At 34.6% G+C, this 14308-nt stretch overlaps 1 protein-coding gene and 4 long non-coding RNA genes across 7 annotated transcripts; 3 read left to right on the forward strand and 2 right to left on the reverse strand.

The window, feature by feature from the left end:
* The first annotated feature begins 6711 nt into the window (after nucleotides 1-6711).
* Nucleotides 6712-7500, forward strand: LOC124452831. The gene is made up of 2 exons (XR_006950892.1): nucleotides 6712-6857; nucleotides 7025-7500. It is a non-coding gene; the product is annotated as an uncharacterized LOC124452831 (long non-coding RNA).
* Nucleotides 7501-7578: 78 nt separating this feature from the next.
* On the forward strand, nucleotides 7579-8716 carry LOC124452832. Its single transcript, XR_006950893.1, has 2 exons — nucleotides 7579-7985; nucleotides 8070-8716. It is a non-coding gene; the product is annotated as an uncharacterized LOC124452832 (long non-coding RNA).
* On the reverse strand, nucleotides 8326-10621 carry LOC124452830. The gene is made up of 5 exons (XR_006950891.1): nucleotides 10346-10621; nucleotides 10027-10162; nucleotides 9458-9508; nucleotides 9305-9394; nucleotides 8326-8713 (listed from the first exon to the last, which is right to left on the reverse strand). It is a non-coding gene; the product is annotated as an uncharacterized LOC124452830 (long non-coding RNA).
* Nucleotides 10622-11716: 1095 nt separating this feature from the next.
* Nucleotides 11717-13027, forward strand: LOC124452828. Of its 3 annotated transcripts, none has more exons than XR_006950889.1 (4): nucleotides 11717-11806; nucleotides 11909-12318; nucleotides 12421-12575; nucleotides 12655-13027. XR_006950889.1 is itself a non-coding variant. In XM_047003458.1 (2 exons), exons 1-2 carry the CDS (start codon nucleotides 12434-12436, stop codon nucleotides 12822-12824), a joined length of 312 nt encoding a protein of 103 aa, XP_046859414.1. In that variant the 3' UTR covers nucleotides 12825-13027. The 3 variants fall into 3 exon arrangements, 1 of the variants encoding a protein (XP_046859414.1); XR_006950888.1 differs by having other exon boundaries at nucleotides 11719-11806; nucleotides 11887-12318; XM_047003458.1 differs by lacking the exons at nucleotides 11717-11806; nucleotides 11909-12318 and having other exon boundaries at nucleotides 12434-12575.
* On the reverse strand, nucleotides 12425-13912 carry LOC124452829. Its single transcript, XR_006950890.1, has 3 exons — nucleotides 13400-13912; nucleotides 13029-13286; nucleotides 12425-12621 (listed from the first exon to the last, which is right to left on the reverse strand). It is a non-coding gene; the product is annotated as an uncharacterized LOC124452829 (long non-coding RNA).
* Nucleotides 13913-14308: the final 396 nt, after the last annotated feature.

The following is a 14308-nucleotide window of genomic DNA, read 5'->3' on the forward strand; positions in this document are numbered from 1 at the left end:
ACAGTGGAACGTAAACTCTCTAATAGCTGGAAGCAGAGCCCTCTATAGTATAAAGCCATAGGTGTCATAAAATAAACCAACTGAGCAGTATGATACAGTTTTTGTCTCGCAAGTCATTAGTTTATGTTAACAATGTGATGCAAATTAGACATTCTTAGTTAAAATTGTATTGGCATTGTAGAAGAAAAACAAATAATAATAGTACCATGATAATAATAAAAATTGCATTTATTTAATAAGGATAACTTCCTCAGTTTTCCTACATCAATTGCCCTAGAGTAACTACGTATATATCACTCCTGGTGATATATGTATCGCATCCATTTTCTGTCATATACAACCACAAATACAACCCAGAGCCACAGAATAGATATATACAGAAGCGCCACTCAGCGAAAAATCTGTCGCCTACTTGTACCAGTCCTTAAGTGCGCATCTTTTGCGTCCGCCATTACTCCAGCCAGATAAACTGGCCAGAATGTATATAGATTAGTATTATGGAGAGTTGTTTTTCATAAAATTGATGGGTTTTGATTCACATATGGACAACAATTTTAATGCCTTTAAGCAGGATATAAAGGAAATAAGGTAAGAAATAATTTTAATACAATATACGTTCGTCATTCGTATTCTACGGGTTTTATAAGTTTCTTTCATTGAATTGTATTGGTTACGAGATCAATGTTTTTACAACGTGTATGATATTGAAAGGTAATTTGTTGAGTCATGCTCATAAACCACAAAAAACATGTTGAGGAAATAGTATATGCGTAGTTTAGTTTATCAATGTATCCGTTCCCACACGGCTAAGAGCCAAGGAACAGTTATTGACGTTAGTTAAATTTCCTTATGTACCATATATAGCTTAAACAGAGGAACTACTTCGACCAATAATAATATTTGTTTTTGGTGAAAAATACTATAAATACTGCTCTGTAAAATAATGAAAATCAGTTCGATCATCAAGTTCACTCGAAGATACTCACCAGAATTACAATCATTAGCTGTCTCTCTATGCCATGCTAGTGGAAAAGCATACAAGCTTCTATCAAAGCTTTTTATTCTGCCATCAATGACATCAATAAGAAGATTTGTTTCAAGAATTCCTATGAAAACAGGCATACCACAAGCAACATTAAACCTATTAAAAGAGAAAGTTCTACATATGAGTGAAATGGAAAAGACATGTACATTATGTGTTGATGAGCTATCTTTAAAGACCCACCTTTACTACAATATCACAGATGACAACATAGTAGGTGTGGAAGACTTTGGTGGTGGGTGCAGAACAAACAAAGTTGCAACATCTGGTCTCGTGCTAATGTTAAGAAGTGTTTCTGGGGGGTGGAAGCAACCATTGGGTTATGTACTTGTCAACGAGTCCTGTCCTGTTGATGTTTTGGAAGAAATAATCAAAGAAGTCATTGATAAATTGAAGGAAATTGGATTGAATGTCCTGGTCATTACATCAGACATGGGGCCCAAATTCTATAGCTTATCTCTTCGCTTAAATGTAAATTGTGACCAACCATGGTTTCTGCACAATAACAAAAAAGTTTACCTCATGTTTGATCCACCACATCTAATAAAGTGCACGAGAAACAATCTGATAAACTACAATTTCCAATTTGGACAACATGTTGCCAGTTGGAAGGACATAGAGAACTTCTATGTAAAAGACAAAATGCTATCAATCAGAAATGCTCCATAGTTGACAGATAAACACATCCATCCAACTAACTTCCAAAAAATGAAAGTCAAATATGCTACACAGATTTTTAGTCATACCGTTGCAGCAGCTATTTGCACATATGTCAGCTTGGGAGGTTTATCATCTTGTGCCAGTGGAACTGCAGAGTTTCTCTTGAAGTTTGATTCCCTCTTTGATTGTGTAAATAGCTCGAACCTAAAAGCAATGAAAGAGTTGAGAAGACCAATCACAACAAAGAGTTCACACATCACATTTTTGCAAGAATCCTTACAATTTATTAAAAAAATTAAAGTTTTCAATGGCAATGAGGATGTAACAGGCAGGATCAAATCTCTAAAAGGTTGGTTGGTTACAATTAGTGCAATTATAAACATCTGGAGTACATTGCAAACATGTCGTCCGTATTCAAGTTCTACTTTGAATGTTTCTACAAACACTTATTTTTCAAATACGATATCGAATTGACTGATATGACATAGAAGACTCGCTGCGATTTACTGTCTCTACTCGAAAAACGCAAAAAACTGCCAATGTGCCGAACTATTTTAGTTTTTGGTTAAAAACTTGTCCTTGGCACTATAAATTACATTGCGATCTGGCTGCATTTATCCTGGCTGGAAACATGGCTGCCGTGTAAAGTTCCCCGGATGCTGCGGACACGAACATCAAAGGTTCCGACATCGAGTGGCGCTTCTGTATATATCTATTCTGTGCCAGAGCCATTGAGTTCTATAATAACTGGAGCGGCTATCTTTACTGGGGCGAGGTCGCCAAAAAAATGGCGGCCAACGGACGTATAAATGATCGCTTTGCAGAAAAATAATATTCTCGACCTCCATGGTGTATATAGTAAATTATAAAGAATTTTCAAAACCAACACGATATCGTTAGTTCCATATTCTGTGACGATATCTTTTGGCATTTCTTTATAATGCCAACACTTCAATCGTTCAATTGTTGGATGTCGTAGTTTCCACAAAAGGAACATATCGCTTCTCAAGATAGTTGCTTAGTTTTTAGTCCGTCAACGATTGAAAACTGAAAAGCAATTATACATGCACTTTAAAGCCATAAAATACATATTAAAGATCGTATTTTTAAGAAAAAATATACTGATGTTTTCCTGTTTTTGTTTATAAAATTCTGCATACTTTTCTAAAGTCTGCATGAAGTCGTAAATTTACCCATCTATTTGCAAAATAGTTTCCTAAAGCAAAAGACCCTGCACACATTTTGCTCTGTGAGTAAGTATCAAAACGAAATGATCAGCCCCAAGAGTACCCATGATTTGGAGCAGAGCTTGTTATGTTCTATTTGCTGACAACATGCAGGGAAGACCAAGGAGTAAAGATGACTGGAAGATGTTATTGACCAGGCAGAGTCTTAAAAAATTATAATGCTGTAAAGATAATTGATTTATCGTCTGCCCTATCCAGAGTTATTTAATTTGATCATGGTCAAATTCTAGGATGGAGACAATGGATTCACTAAGGATGCCTTGAATGCTTTGAAGTTAAAGTTCATGAACCAAAGAAAGATGGCAAGGTTGTGTGTGTTTTGATGCTTAATGAAATGTCAATTCACAAAGATATAAAATGGAAAGCCATAAAGTCTATGTAAACATTTGTACTGAGATTGATGACTTGATGCAGATGTGAAGCATCAAACTGTATAAGCCATTGGTTTTATAACTTATGTTTAAATCAAGTCATATCTTTATCAAAACATTTTAGTTGAGTGTTGTATAAATGTTACTAATATCTAATGCACTACACTGAAGCATTAAAGATTCAGTGATGAAACTTTCAAAGTTACTGTGTATATTTCTTCATTATTACAGTTTTGTTTCAAGAAACAGTTTGAGCTTATTTACCTAGTAAAGTACAGAATGGAGATTTATCATATGCATTATTGCTACTTTTTTAAAGAAAAGTTTTTCACTTTTCAAAGCTTTCCTACAAATTTTTTGCTTCTTATTTCTTTTCATGAGATTGATGATATATGGTTAATATAATCCAATAACTTTATAATTTCTAAAAGCTTTTAAGCTTCTAGAATAACTATAGGTATTTGATTCATTTGGTTATATTGCCTTGCTATGACATATCTACTTGCACTTCATCATTCTTGTATGAACAAAACACCAGATGTGGATACTCAGAGAACAAAATGCACTACCAACTGCTTATGAAATTTATTATTTAGGTGAAAACTGTGTTAATCATTCAAATTGTGTACTTATTTGCAAATATAGGAAAAACAAAACAAAGTGTAGAAGTATTAAAACTACAAATGAATTATAAACACCATTGGAAGCATAAGTGTTTTGATGATTATTTGCATTTTGCCCAATTCATGTATCAATACAACAAAATCAAATGTGCTACAACTTTACAAGTATTTGATGCAGTTGCACTTCAGAACATCACAAAAGGTTACTTAAAGTACTTTCTATACAATATTGTTTGTTTTGATTTACCAAACCTATGCAGACTTGAGTCTTTTGAAATTTAATATGAAACTCAATTACAGAAAATCCGTAAATATCCAGAGATTTAATATTTACTTTTTAAAAACAAGTAAAAATCCAACAATTGTGGCGAAAAGCCATTGCCCATTGCATCATGAAAGAAGCAAAATAGCAATGATAACAAATAAGCTAACTTCTCTCGTGAACCGTGGAGATGAACTATGATATACTTTTTGTATAGACTAAAGAGTTTAATCGATCAAACAAGTTCGACGTTGGTAAAAACGACGCACATCTGCATTCATACATGTAGCCGACATATAGCTCTTTCGTCGATAGTTATAAATGCATCCTCGTAGTAGCACATAACTGACAACCACAGTTGACTCGCTGTTATGAATTTGAGGTTTTTACCTTGATTTTCATCAAAAATTGCTTGACGAATCCCAAATACACACATACATTTTCTCTCTCTTTCCTCAGGAGTGGAAATTGTGAAATTTTCGGAAAAGCGATCAATTTCGGTAAATCTCAGCGGCAACGGACGAAATCCGCCATTTTTTTGGCGTCAGCAGATATCTAAGGCCGCGCTTGAGATAGCCGCTCCAGTTATTATTGAACTCAATGGCCAGAGCCCTCTATTAGTAAGAGTTGGGACAAACGGTCTGGGGCGAGCGCGGAGCCGCCATTTTGGTTCCTACTTGCAAAGTTAAACTATAATAATACTATTGAAAATTGGGTTTATATGCAAAAGAAGAAGGCAATTTAAGCTTATTCCATGGTAGTATCAAATATATTAGGAATAATAGCAAGCTCTTTGCGTTTTTTTAACGATTTGCGGCAGACCTGATTTAATTTCATTGGTTTGAGCTTCCTTTGCGGTTTACTTGTTCTTGCTTCAAATTGATCGTGACCCATTGTAAGAAGTATTTTTCGTACGTGAACGTGTTTTCTCGGCTTATGTTCCGACTCTGTAACAAGTTTTCAAGATCTTTAAGCTTGGTGGCAAGCGGCAATGTTATCCTGGCATCAGTGTTATCAAATACTTGGACAAGACTTTGTTCGAAACTTCGAATCATAGTAATCATGCAGATTTGGTCCGGAGATTTGTGTTCAAGATTTGTAACAATTTAATGGTAGTGAGTGATTTTTCTCCCCAATTTAATCCAAGCATGATATTTTTTATTCTGAAAGATCACAAAATTTTCTTGCTCAGCAGAAAATGACAGACTTTTTTACTTTTTAGTTATTGAAATATGCAATGATTTGACCAAGATGCATTTGACCTTAAACGTTTTATTCCTGTATATGAAGTTATTTCGCCTTTATCACTTTATAAAGTATTAAAGTTTATTTCTAATAAAGTTTGTTAGGGATTCTGCTGAAAATTTTAGTGAAGCATTTCTTTAAAATGAATATATTATTTCCATAATATGAAACATTTCTGTTGTTGTTTGTTTGCTATAAATGCTACTGTTTGTAGTCTTTTATACAGCATATGAGTCTGATCCAATCTTTAGTTTAGCAAAGAGTTAAATTTATTGGTTGAGGAATGACAAAACTTCTATATGTGTTTAATGATCAAACAGGGGTGTGTTGGAGGGAGCTCAGCCCCGTTTGTTCAAATTCTATGCCTTGTATTGCCAGTGAAATATATATATCAAAAGCTAGCAGCACCTAAATATATATCAGAAAGCCGGCAATATTTTAATATATATGAGAAAGGCAGCAACAGTTGTAATATACATTAAAAGCCCAAATAGCTGAAATTATGGAGATATGCCTCTGTGATCTTATAAACCAAAACCTACAATTAAAATATCATCAACAAGTCTAGAAGAGAAGTAATGTTCTACTTTGAGCTACAGAAGTAGGGTACATTTGTACAATTCAATACCAAAAATATATTGTACTCAGCTGTTTCATTGAATATCCTAATTATAAGTACTTCATTTTTAAATGATGAACTAAAAATACAAAATACAACATGGAAAATCATAAGAGTTTCTGTGATTTGGTGTAGTTGTTTTAGTGTGGAAGTGGCTGAGAATTGAGAGGTTTGTAGATTGATCAATTTCAGAACATAATGAGAAATCATCTTTGATTAAAAAACAAGCTTTGGAGTAAGAAAACTATTGAAACTGCATCAGCACAAACTTTGCAATGTTATTTGGCCCAAAAATGTTTCTCTACTTGAGTCAGTTAATTGAACCTTATATCAAAAGCAGTTCAGCACAACAATCACCTTGCGCAATCAAATTTCGTAAGTTCGACGTAAAGGCATTTCTTTCATTTTTTTCGTAATCCTCGATTTATGCGATATGTAATGACATTTAGTAGCCTTCAAAAATCAGTTATTACACACTTATCCATAAAAAAACGCAATATTATCTCAAAATACTGTATTACTAGCAGCAATTGCTATATAAACACAAGCTAAAATTTCAAAACTTGGAACGAAAATGGCGGAAATTGATCAGGTGATCAATATTGCCCAATCAACGTAAGCTGAACGGATAACAATAGATGTCCCAACTCTTATACTATAGAGGGCTTTGGCTGGAAGCGGTATATAAAACTATATGGTAAGATGTGAAGTGAAGACTGGAAAACGTCGATTTTTTTCAATTGAGGCTGTTCAATCTGATGCGTAATTTATAAAGTTATAAAAGCAAGGTATGTTTTAACTTTTCTGAAAGTTTTAAGGAATCTCAGTCGTACTTTATGCCGACTCATCGTCATCGCATGTTCGATTTGGTCAAACGATCACACTATGAATCTTTATGACACCATACGACTGAACTTTGATGATTGAACTACAGAACATTTATTTGGTGTTTCAGGATATTTTTCTGTGTTATTTAAGAAGAAAACATCCAGGAATATCTGCCAATTTAAAGCTGCACTGTTTATACGATACCATTAAGACCAATATATTACTATAAATTCTATATACTTATAGTTTTATTGAACGTGTAATTAACATTTTATCAGTGGTTAGGTAGATAAATATACGATATATTGATCTTGTAAATGATCATATACCATTATAATGTATCTGAGAAATAGTGAATTGCATAAGAGCATACACACTGGCTGAACTGAAGTTTTGTACTGTTGTTTAAATTTTGGTCAATTACAAAGACAGACATGAGCTAATTAAATGATAAGATAATTTATTACATACCTTTGGTATACAAATAAATCTTAGTTGGACTAAAAAACAACTTTGACCATGACGAATGGCATCTATGCTGTGTGTTGTAGCAATAGTTGGTAGTTGAGTAATGTATTCTTGCAGTAAATCTCATAGACCAAATTTCCACTATTTATTTTATTTTAATAGAATCCTTCTGCTGTAGTTTTTACTAGAAATAAATATAAACTGTATGGAACTGTCCTGAGAATTAAAAGCAATGATCTTTAATTTTGTGAATTGTCTTGAAAACCTATGCTCATATTTTATTTTCCTTGTAAACTCAAACAATACTCAACATTGCTCAATTGATGATTGTATATGCTTTATCTGTAATAGTAGTTTGTTCCTACAGATTCAATAAAACATAAAAAATGATTAAATATGATAATTCAAAGTGGAAGTGGTATATGGAAAACACAATTTACAAGTACTTCTTGCAAACTTTACATAACATCAGCTGTGGATTCAAACATTAATGCCAAATACTGGAAAGAAATATAAAGGAAAAGGAGGAGGACGAACATTTTGTTCTGCTGTTAACTGTTCAAACAGCAAGCATTCACATCCACATCTACGTTTTTTAGATTTCCAAGAGATCCCAAAAGGTGAAATTTCAATCACAAATCAAATTTTGCTGTTAGAAATCAAATAAAACAACCTTTTCATACCCTAGTCATTTGTCTTTCCAGATCAAAGGAATGGGTGATTCTCAGCAGAAGAGAGGATCTTATGAACAAGGATGCAAACTACCTTTACAAAAATTGTCGATTATGCACTGACCATTTTGAAGATATGATGTTTGCAAATGATTTGAAAAATCGATTAAAGACTGATGCAAAACCCAATCTATTTACCATTCCAAATGCACCCCTCACTGTTGGCACAAAACGGAGAACAATTAAAAGAGTGGACCAATCACATATACAAGGTAAACACCAAACCTAGTTTCAAGATGAAATTAGACAAATTTATTTTACAGCCAAAAAATCTAAAATGGATAAAGATCAGGAAAAAAGGAAAGGTGGTATGAGAAGTTCTATTGTATGATTTCATTGCATGATTTCATTGATATATGGGAAACTATTTCAGTTCTAATTCTTGACCATTAGTATTGGTGAGATGTAATTATAGCTAAAGTTATTCATTTTGCATTTTATTTTCCATCTCAAGCTTTTGGTCACCACTTTGAATTAGTTATTACTCTTAAGTTTATGTTTAGAGCCACCAGATAAACATTCACCATTGCACGAAGTTGATGAAAGTGGGCCTAGTACAGAAAGCCAAACTTCAGATTTTTCTTGCCAAACAAGTGCTATACTATCCAATAATACACCTAGAAAACAAAAACAACGAAAGTTAATAAAAGCCCAGGCAAGGAAAATAAGTCGTTTTCATGCAAACAAAAATCCATCAACACATAAAAATTTGGAAAAAGCATTGGAAAAGCTGCCTAAAAGATAAAAAGTTGTCAATAAGAGCAGCACCTAAACTGACTGATAAGCACATTGCACCAAACAACTTTGCAAAGATGAAGGTGAAATATGCTACCCAAGTCTTAAGCCACACAGTAGCAGCATCCATATGCACATATGTAAGTGTTGGATGTCTGCCGTCATCAGCTATGGGCACTGCAGAATTCCTTTTGAAGTTTGATTCTCTGTTAGATTCTGTGAACGTTTCAACAGCACATTCACAAAAGTCTTTAAAATGTGCATTGACCAATACCTCTCCACACCTCAACTTTTATGAGCAAGCTATTCACTTCCTATCTAATCTCAAGATTTTTCATGGCAGCCAAGATGTAACAGGCAGAGTAAAGTGCATCAATGGATGGCTAATTACCATAAATGAGATTTGTCAGATTTGGGATAACCTTCACCAAAATTATGGGCTTAAGTTTCTTCTAACAAGATTAAATACTGACCCAATAGTGAACTTTTTTGGAGCAATTCGTCAGCAGGGTGGCAACAGCGACAATCCGACCTCCATCCAGTTCACCCGTGCTTTCAGGAAGCTGTTTTTAATTCATTCTTAAATTCATCACAAGGCAACTGTGAAGATGACATTGATGACTTACTGGCACAATTCTGCAAAGCTGACTCAAGCATTCCTGTTTTGATTTCTCCATCTAAAAACACAAAAACTGACGATGTTGAGACAAGGGATTACTAGGAAAAGGAGGTTGGTGACAATTTAATGAAAGAGAATCCAATTGCTTATGTAGCTGGATACTTACTCCAGAAACATTTTGAAAAGCACAAGTGTTCCATATGTGAGTCAGTTATGGTCACAGACCAACTTGATGATAGCAGAAATCTGCTTTGCTACTTCAAGGCATATGAGTCAGACAAGAGCTTTGGTGGTCTCCTTGCACCAAAAGTATCATTTTATGAATGTATCACCAAAATTGAAGACATATTTGTCACAGAATTCTCCACTTATACAAAAAGTGTAGGTATTTTGAAAAAGATTCTTCAGCAGCTACAAAAAGCTCCAATCCCATTTGAACAGTGCTCGCATTTTTCAATTGATTACCTCCTCAAACTCTTTCTAAGAATGAGGATTTACTATGCCATCAAGTTTACAAATCGTAATCTATCAGCCGCCAAGTTCAAAAAAAATAAAAAGTACGTAAAAGTGACTCACCTTTAGAAGGAAAATAAATGAACCCGCATACACCTCGGATGAATCAAATGAAAGTGACTGTCAAGATTCAATGCTTTTTCAATACATTATGATGCAGGTCATCTGAACTTCTAAACTGCATCAAAGTGCCAAACCACTGTAAGTAAAAAATTCCAAGAGATTTCAAACTTAATGTCATTAACGAGGCAAAATAAGAAAAATTCTATTGACTGCAGTTTACAAAGCTGAGGAGCGGTCAGAGTCACAGAACGAAATGTAAGATTTCGAGCTTTACAACACGTTTAATTACGTTGTAAAAAAAGAAAGACATAGAATATACCTCAAATTTTTTCAAACTCTCGCTAGGAACAAATCTACGACCTTATTGAAGAGATACAGGCAAATATTTGTACTTCTCTTTACAATCCTTATATTGTTTGTCAGAAATTGACTGGCAAGGAAGATGGCGGCCGAGATGCGCGAAGCAGCATGCGCGGCCCCCAAAACATCAAAGGCTCCGACAAGAGTGACCCTTCTGTATAGTATATATTCTGTGTCTTGCCTACTATTAAGTTCACTTCAATTTCATCAATTTTTATGTTCCGTTCGTAGATATACAACTGCTGCAAAGGCAAATTCTGATGCATCGCAAAATCCATGTATCTGATGAATCGGAGATGAATTGTATCCACCATGGAAGTAACAACGCGGTACTCGTATGTCACTTAAAGTGCTACTGAAGTGAAATTTTCATATTTCGTTTTTCGATACAAACGTTTTCTCTGTATTTTACTGATCATTTTGAGCTATCGCCCACTGAATTTAATCGATGGGAACGCATCGAACTTTGTGTTCAAACATGGCATATTTGCTTGTTTTGATGCGAATTTTACTTTGAGTGCGTGACGTCATATAAAGGACGGAAGTTCAATTTTAAAGCTCTTAGTATATAAAAATTATATACGAACAAGCATATTTCCACCTGGAATTTTACATATTTTATAACTTCTCTTCGCAAAAATTGCGTATATTTAGTGACAAATGAGAAACACGCATAGGTAAGCAACATTTACAATCGATTAGAGTTTTATAAACTTCTTGAATTAACTTATATTTCTCAATAAACTGGGTGCCGCATGCTTGACGAAGTCTGCGGTTTTAACACACACGCATTGTTATCAGAAACTAACTGTAACGCGCTTATTTCCAATCATCCAATGTATACTACTTTTATAAACTTCTGGATTAGACTTATCATTCTTATCATATGGGTGTCGCATCCTTGACGTAGTCTGTGGTTTTAAAACCCATGCAATATTATCACAACGCACATAATATAAGGAGAATAATTTTTTATTAAGTTAGTCAAACGTAACGATACACCGCAAGTTAAAATATGGCGAGTAGGCAAAATTCTGCAAAAAATCGTCGAGGAGGACAATATTGTGTTGCTGGTTGGCCCAACGGAAAAAGTTGTACAAACAGTCAACACACAGAGGGTGTCTCAGTACATCGTTTCCCCATGAATGACAAGGAGAGGCTGAATAAATGGACGAAATTTGTTAGGAGACATAGGCCAAAATTCGTTCCTCAGCAGTACTCTGTGCTATGTTCAATGCATTTCGCAGATTCTGCATTCACCGTGAACGCAACAGTTGCAAAATCGCTAAACATGAGACGACGATTGCGAAATGGAAATCCATTGCTAGGCACATTACAAACAAGCATGAAAACCATCCAGATGAGTTGTTTCCTAAATGTGCTCATGGAGAGCTAGATGAACGTCTATGGCTTCAAGTTGGTATGAGCATGCACACATTTAGGCAGCAAGACAGAATTGAGATTGTTAAAATGTCTAAAATGTTATTTACCACTTTTCAGATGGGATTGTATTCTTTTTAAGGAACATATCGGCGACTTTCCTCCATTCTGTTGAAAAAATCTGTTCTCAAAGATGTTAAAAAACTATCTTCAGAAGCACAAACTAGTTGTCTCAAAGGTTTTCATTCAACATTAAATGGTTGGCATCCAAAGATGACCCACTTTTCTTGGCTTGGTACATATTGCAGGTAACTTGTAATCACTGTTCTCTATCTGCCAAGCCTTTTTCACTTGTTCCTAGTCAAGAAAAAAAATTACATAATAAATGGTTTGTTCTGTTTAGGCACGTACTGGCTGTACTTCATTTCAATGAAAACCTTCACAGACAGCCAAAAAAAACAAAAAATGGAACACCATATTATTCTGTGACATACCCAAAATTTAAATCAGGGGATGAAGTAGTAAGAACTGTTTCTTCAGCACCATCATATTGTAAATTTAGCATGTATGCATTGGTACTCTTGACTTACACATCTAACCACTTGTCATTTTTCCAGACTATGTTAATGAAATCAAAAATGTCAAGGTTCTTAGTTGTGAGGAATCCATGGACAACATATTTAAGAAGTATAAGGAAAAAGTCCCAGAAGCCTTAAACAAAACTTTCTTGGATCGAATTTCCAAAACTGAGGCAATCCAACGGCATTTGGATAGGAAACAACTATCTTCAACACCATTGTTTCCCACATGTAAGTTGTTCATGCTACCATGTATAATAGGTATGGCCAGTGCATTCTAAAAGTAAACAAATTAAATTGTTATTTATAGATCAACAGCAAGATGTACTGCAAGCAAAAGGTTTCGACAAAGAAGAACAAGCTGCTTCAACAGGTCCTTCAGATCCAAAAAAAATGTGCTTATGCAAAAATTGTGGACAGCCAATGAAAGGACATCCAAAAGGTCATTGTCCACAAGAATTACTTGACAAATATTCTTAGCAGGCCAACTTTAAAGTTAGGTATAAAATAATATACTATGCTACAAAAAATGTTCTTATTTGATTAATTATTTTGACTTCACACAACAAAATTGTGAAGCATCACAGCACAATAATGAACCACATAAAGGTAAAAAGTAGAGATACATGGCAAGATATTAATCATTCGTTACAAAACAAAATTAGAAATCAAAAATGTACTAACTCATTTTCATGTATTCTTGGTCATATGCTTGTATGACCTTCCATCTTGGTCTCTTAGAAGTGAGCCAACATTCTTCCAACATTCTTCAAGACTGTAGCATGTGTCATAATCGTGTACTCGTCGTGAAGAGTAACACAGCTAATTTTTTCAATGCTAACATCGAATACCAGTTTATGTAAAGTAGGCCCAACCTATTGACAACAACGGTATTCAATGGCATCTGTCAGCAGTTGAGTACGACCCAAGCTACATGCACACCTATAAAAAAGTGGTTTGTTATCATATTTATGCACCACGACATAAGGACAAAAGAACATGTTTAATTCATGGTTTAATTTCTTCTAGAGTTCTAGTAACATTTATCAACTTACCACTTATCTAACTGAAAGGTTCCTTCGAACCTCGCTTCCAATGTTCGAGGTTCTAAGCCATCTGCGTCTTCTTCGACCGACACAAAATTCTCTCCGACTGCGTTCGCAAGAGGTTCATTTTCGTAAGGATTTACCACTGAATTAGCCACAATTGTATCCTCATCGCCGGAATTTGAAAGTAAATTTTCATTTGCCATATCTGAGTTTTCAGTATCCGAACTGCGTTCGCTTTCACTGCTTGAAGAACTCATATTTTATTGTGTATATGTGTTAAAAATCTAACAAAATACTAGTAAATCAATGCTCATACTTCGACTTCCGTCCTTTTTATTACGTCACATCCGTATAATATTTCAGTGGTAAAAATTCGCACGCGTAACCCAACTTTGAGCAAAAATTTATTGATGATCCCGTGCTTCAATATGCATAAAAATTATACCAAAGTGATCAGGAAAGATAGAACTATTTGATTATAGAAAAAAATCGATACCCAAAATTTCACTTCAGTAGCACTTTAAAGCCCTTAAGTCGTGAACGAGAGAATTCCAAAGTGATAAGACCTTGCCAAACAGATCTTCATCCCAATTACTGCCAGAAGAGCAGAGGGTTTAAAACAACATCTTCATAGTGATAGTAAAGGGTGCAAGAAGGCCAATAGGATCGAATATCTTCGCAGATAGCATTAAAACTGACCTCTTAGTTGCAGGAAATGATTTTGCATAATGCACTAGCTCTTCAAGATCATAACAAAGCTCGTCGCTGTTCTCATCCCAACTGATTCCTAAAATTTTGATACAGTTCTCTTGAGATGTGGACTTAGGTTGTGGCTCTGTGTATGAGGCGAAGGAGTTTTTACTAACTTGTCTTCTACCATCGTACTTGGTATATGTTTAACACATGATGACCCCT

Source organism: Xenia sp. Carnegie-2017, unplaced genomic scaffold, assembly GCF_021976095.1.
Source record: "Xenia sp. Carnegie-2017 unplaced genomic scaffold, XeniaSp_v1 HiC_scaffold_25, whole genome shotgun sequence".
NCBI classification, from domain to species: Eukaryota; Metazoa; Cnidaria; class Anthozoa; order Malacalcyonacea; family Xeniidae; genus Xenia; species Xenia sp. Carnegie-2017.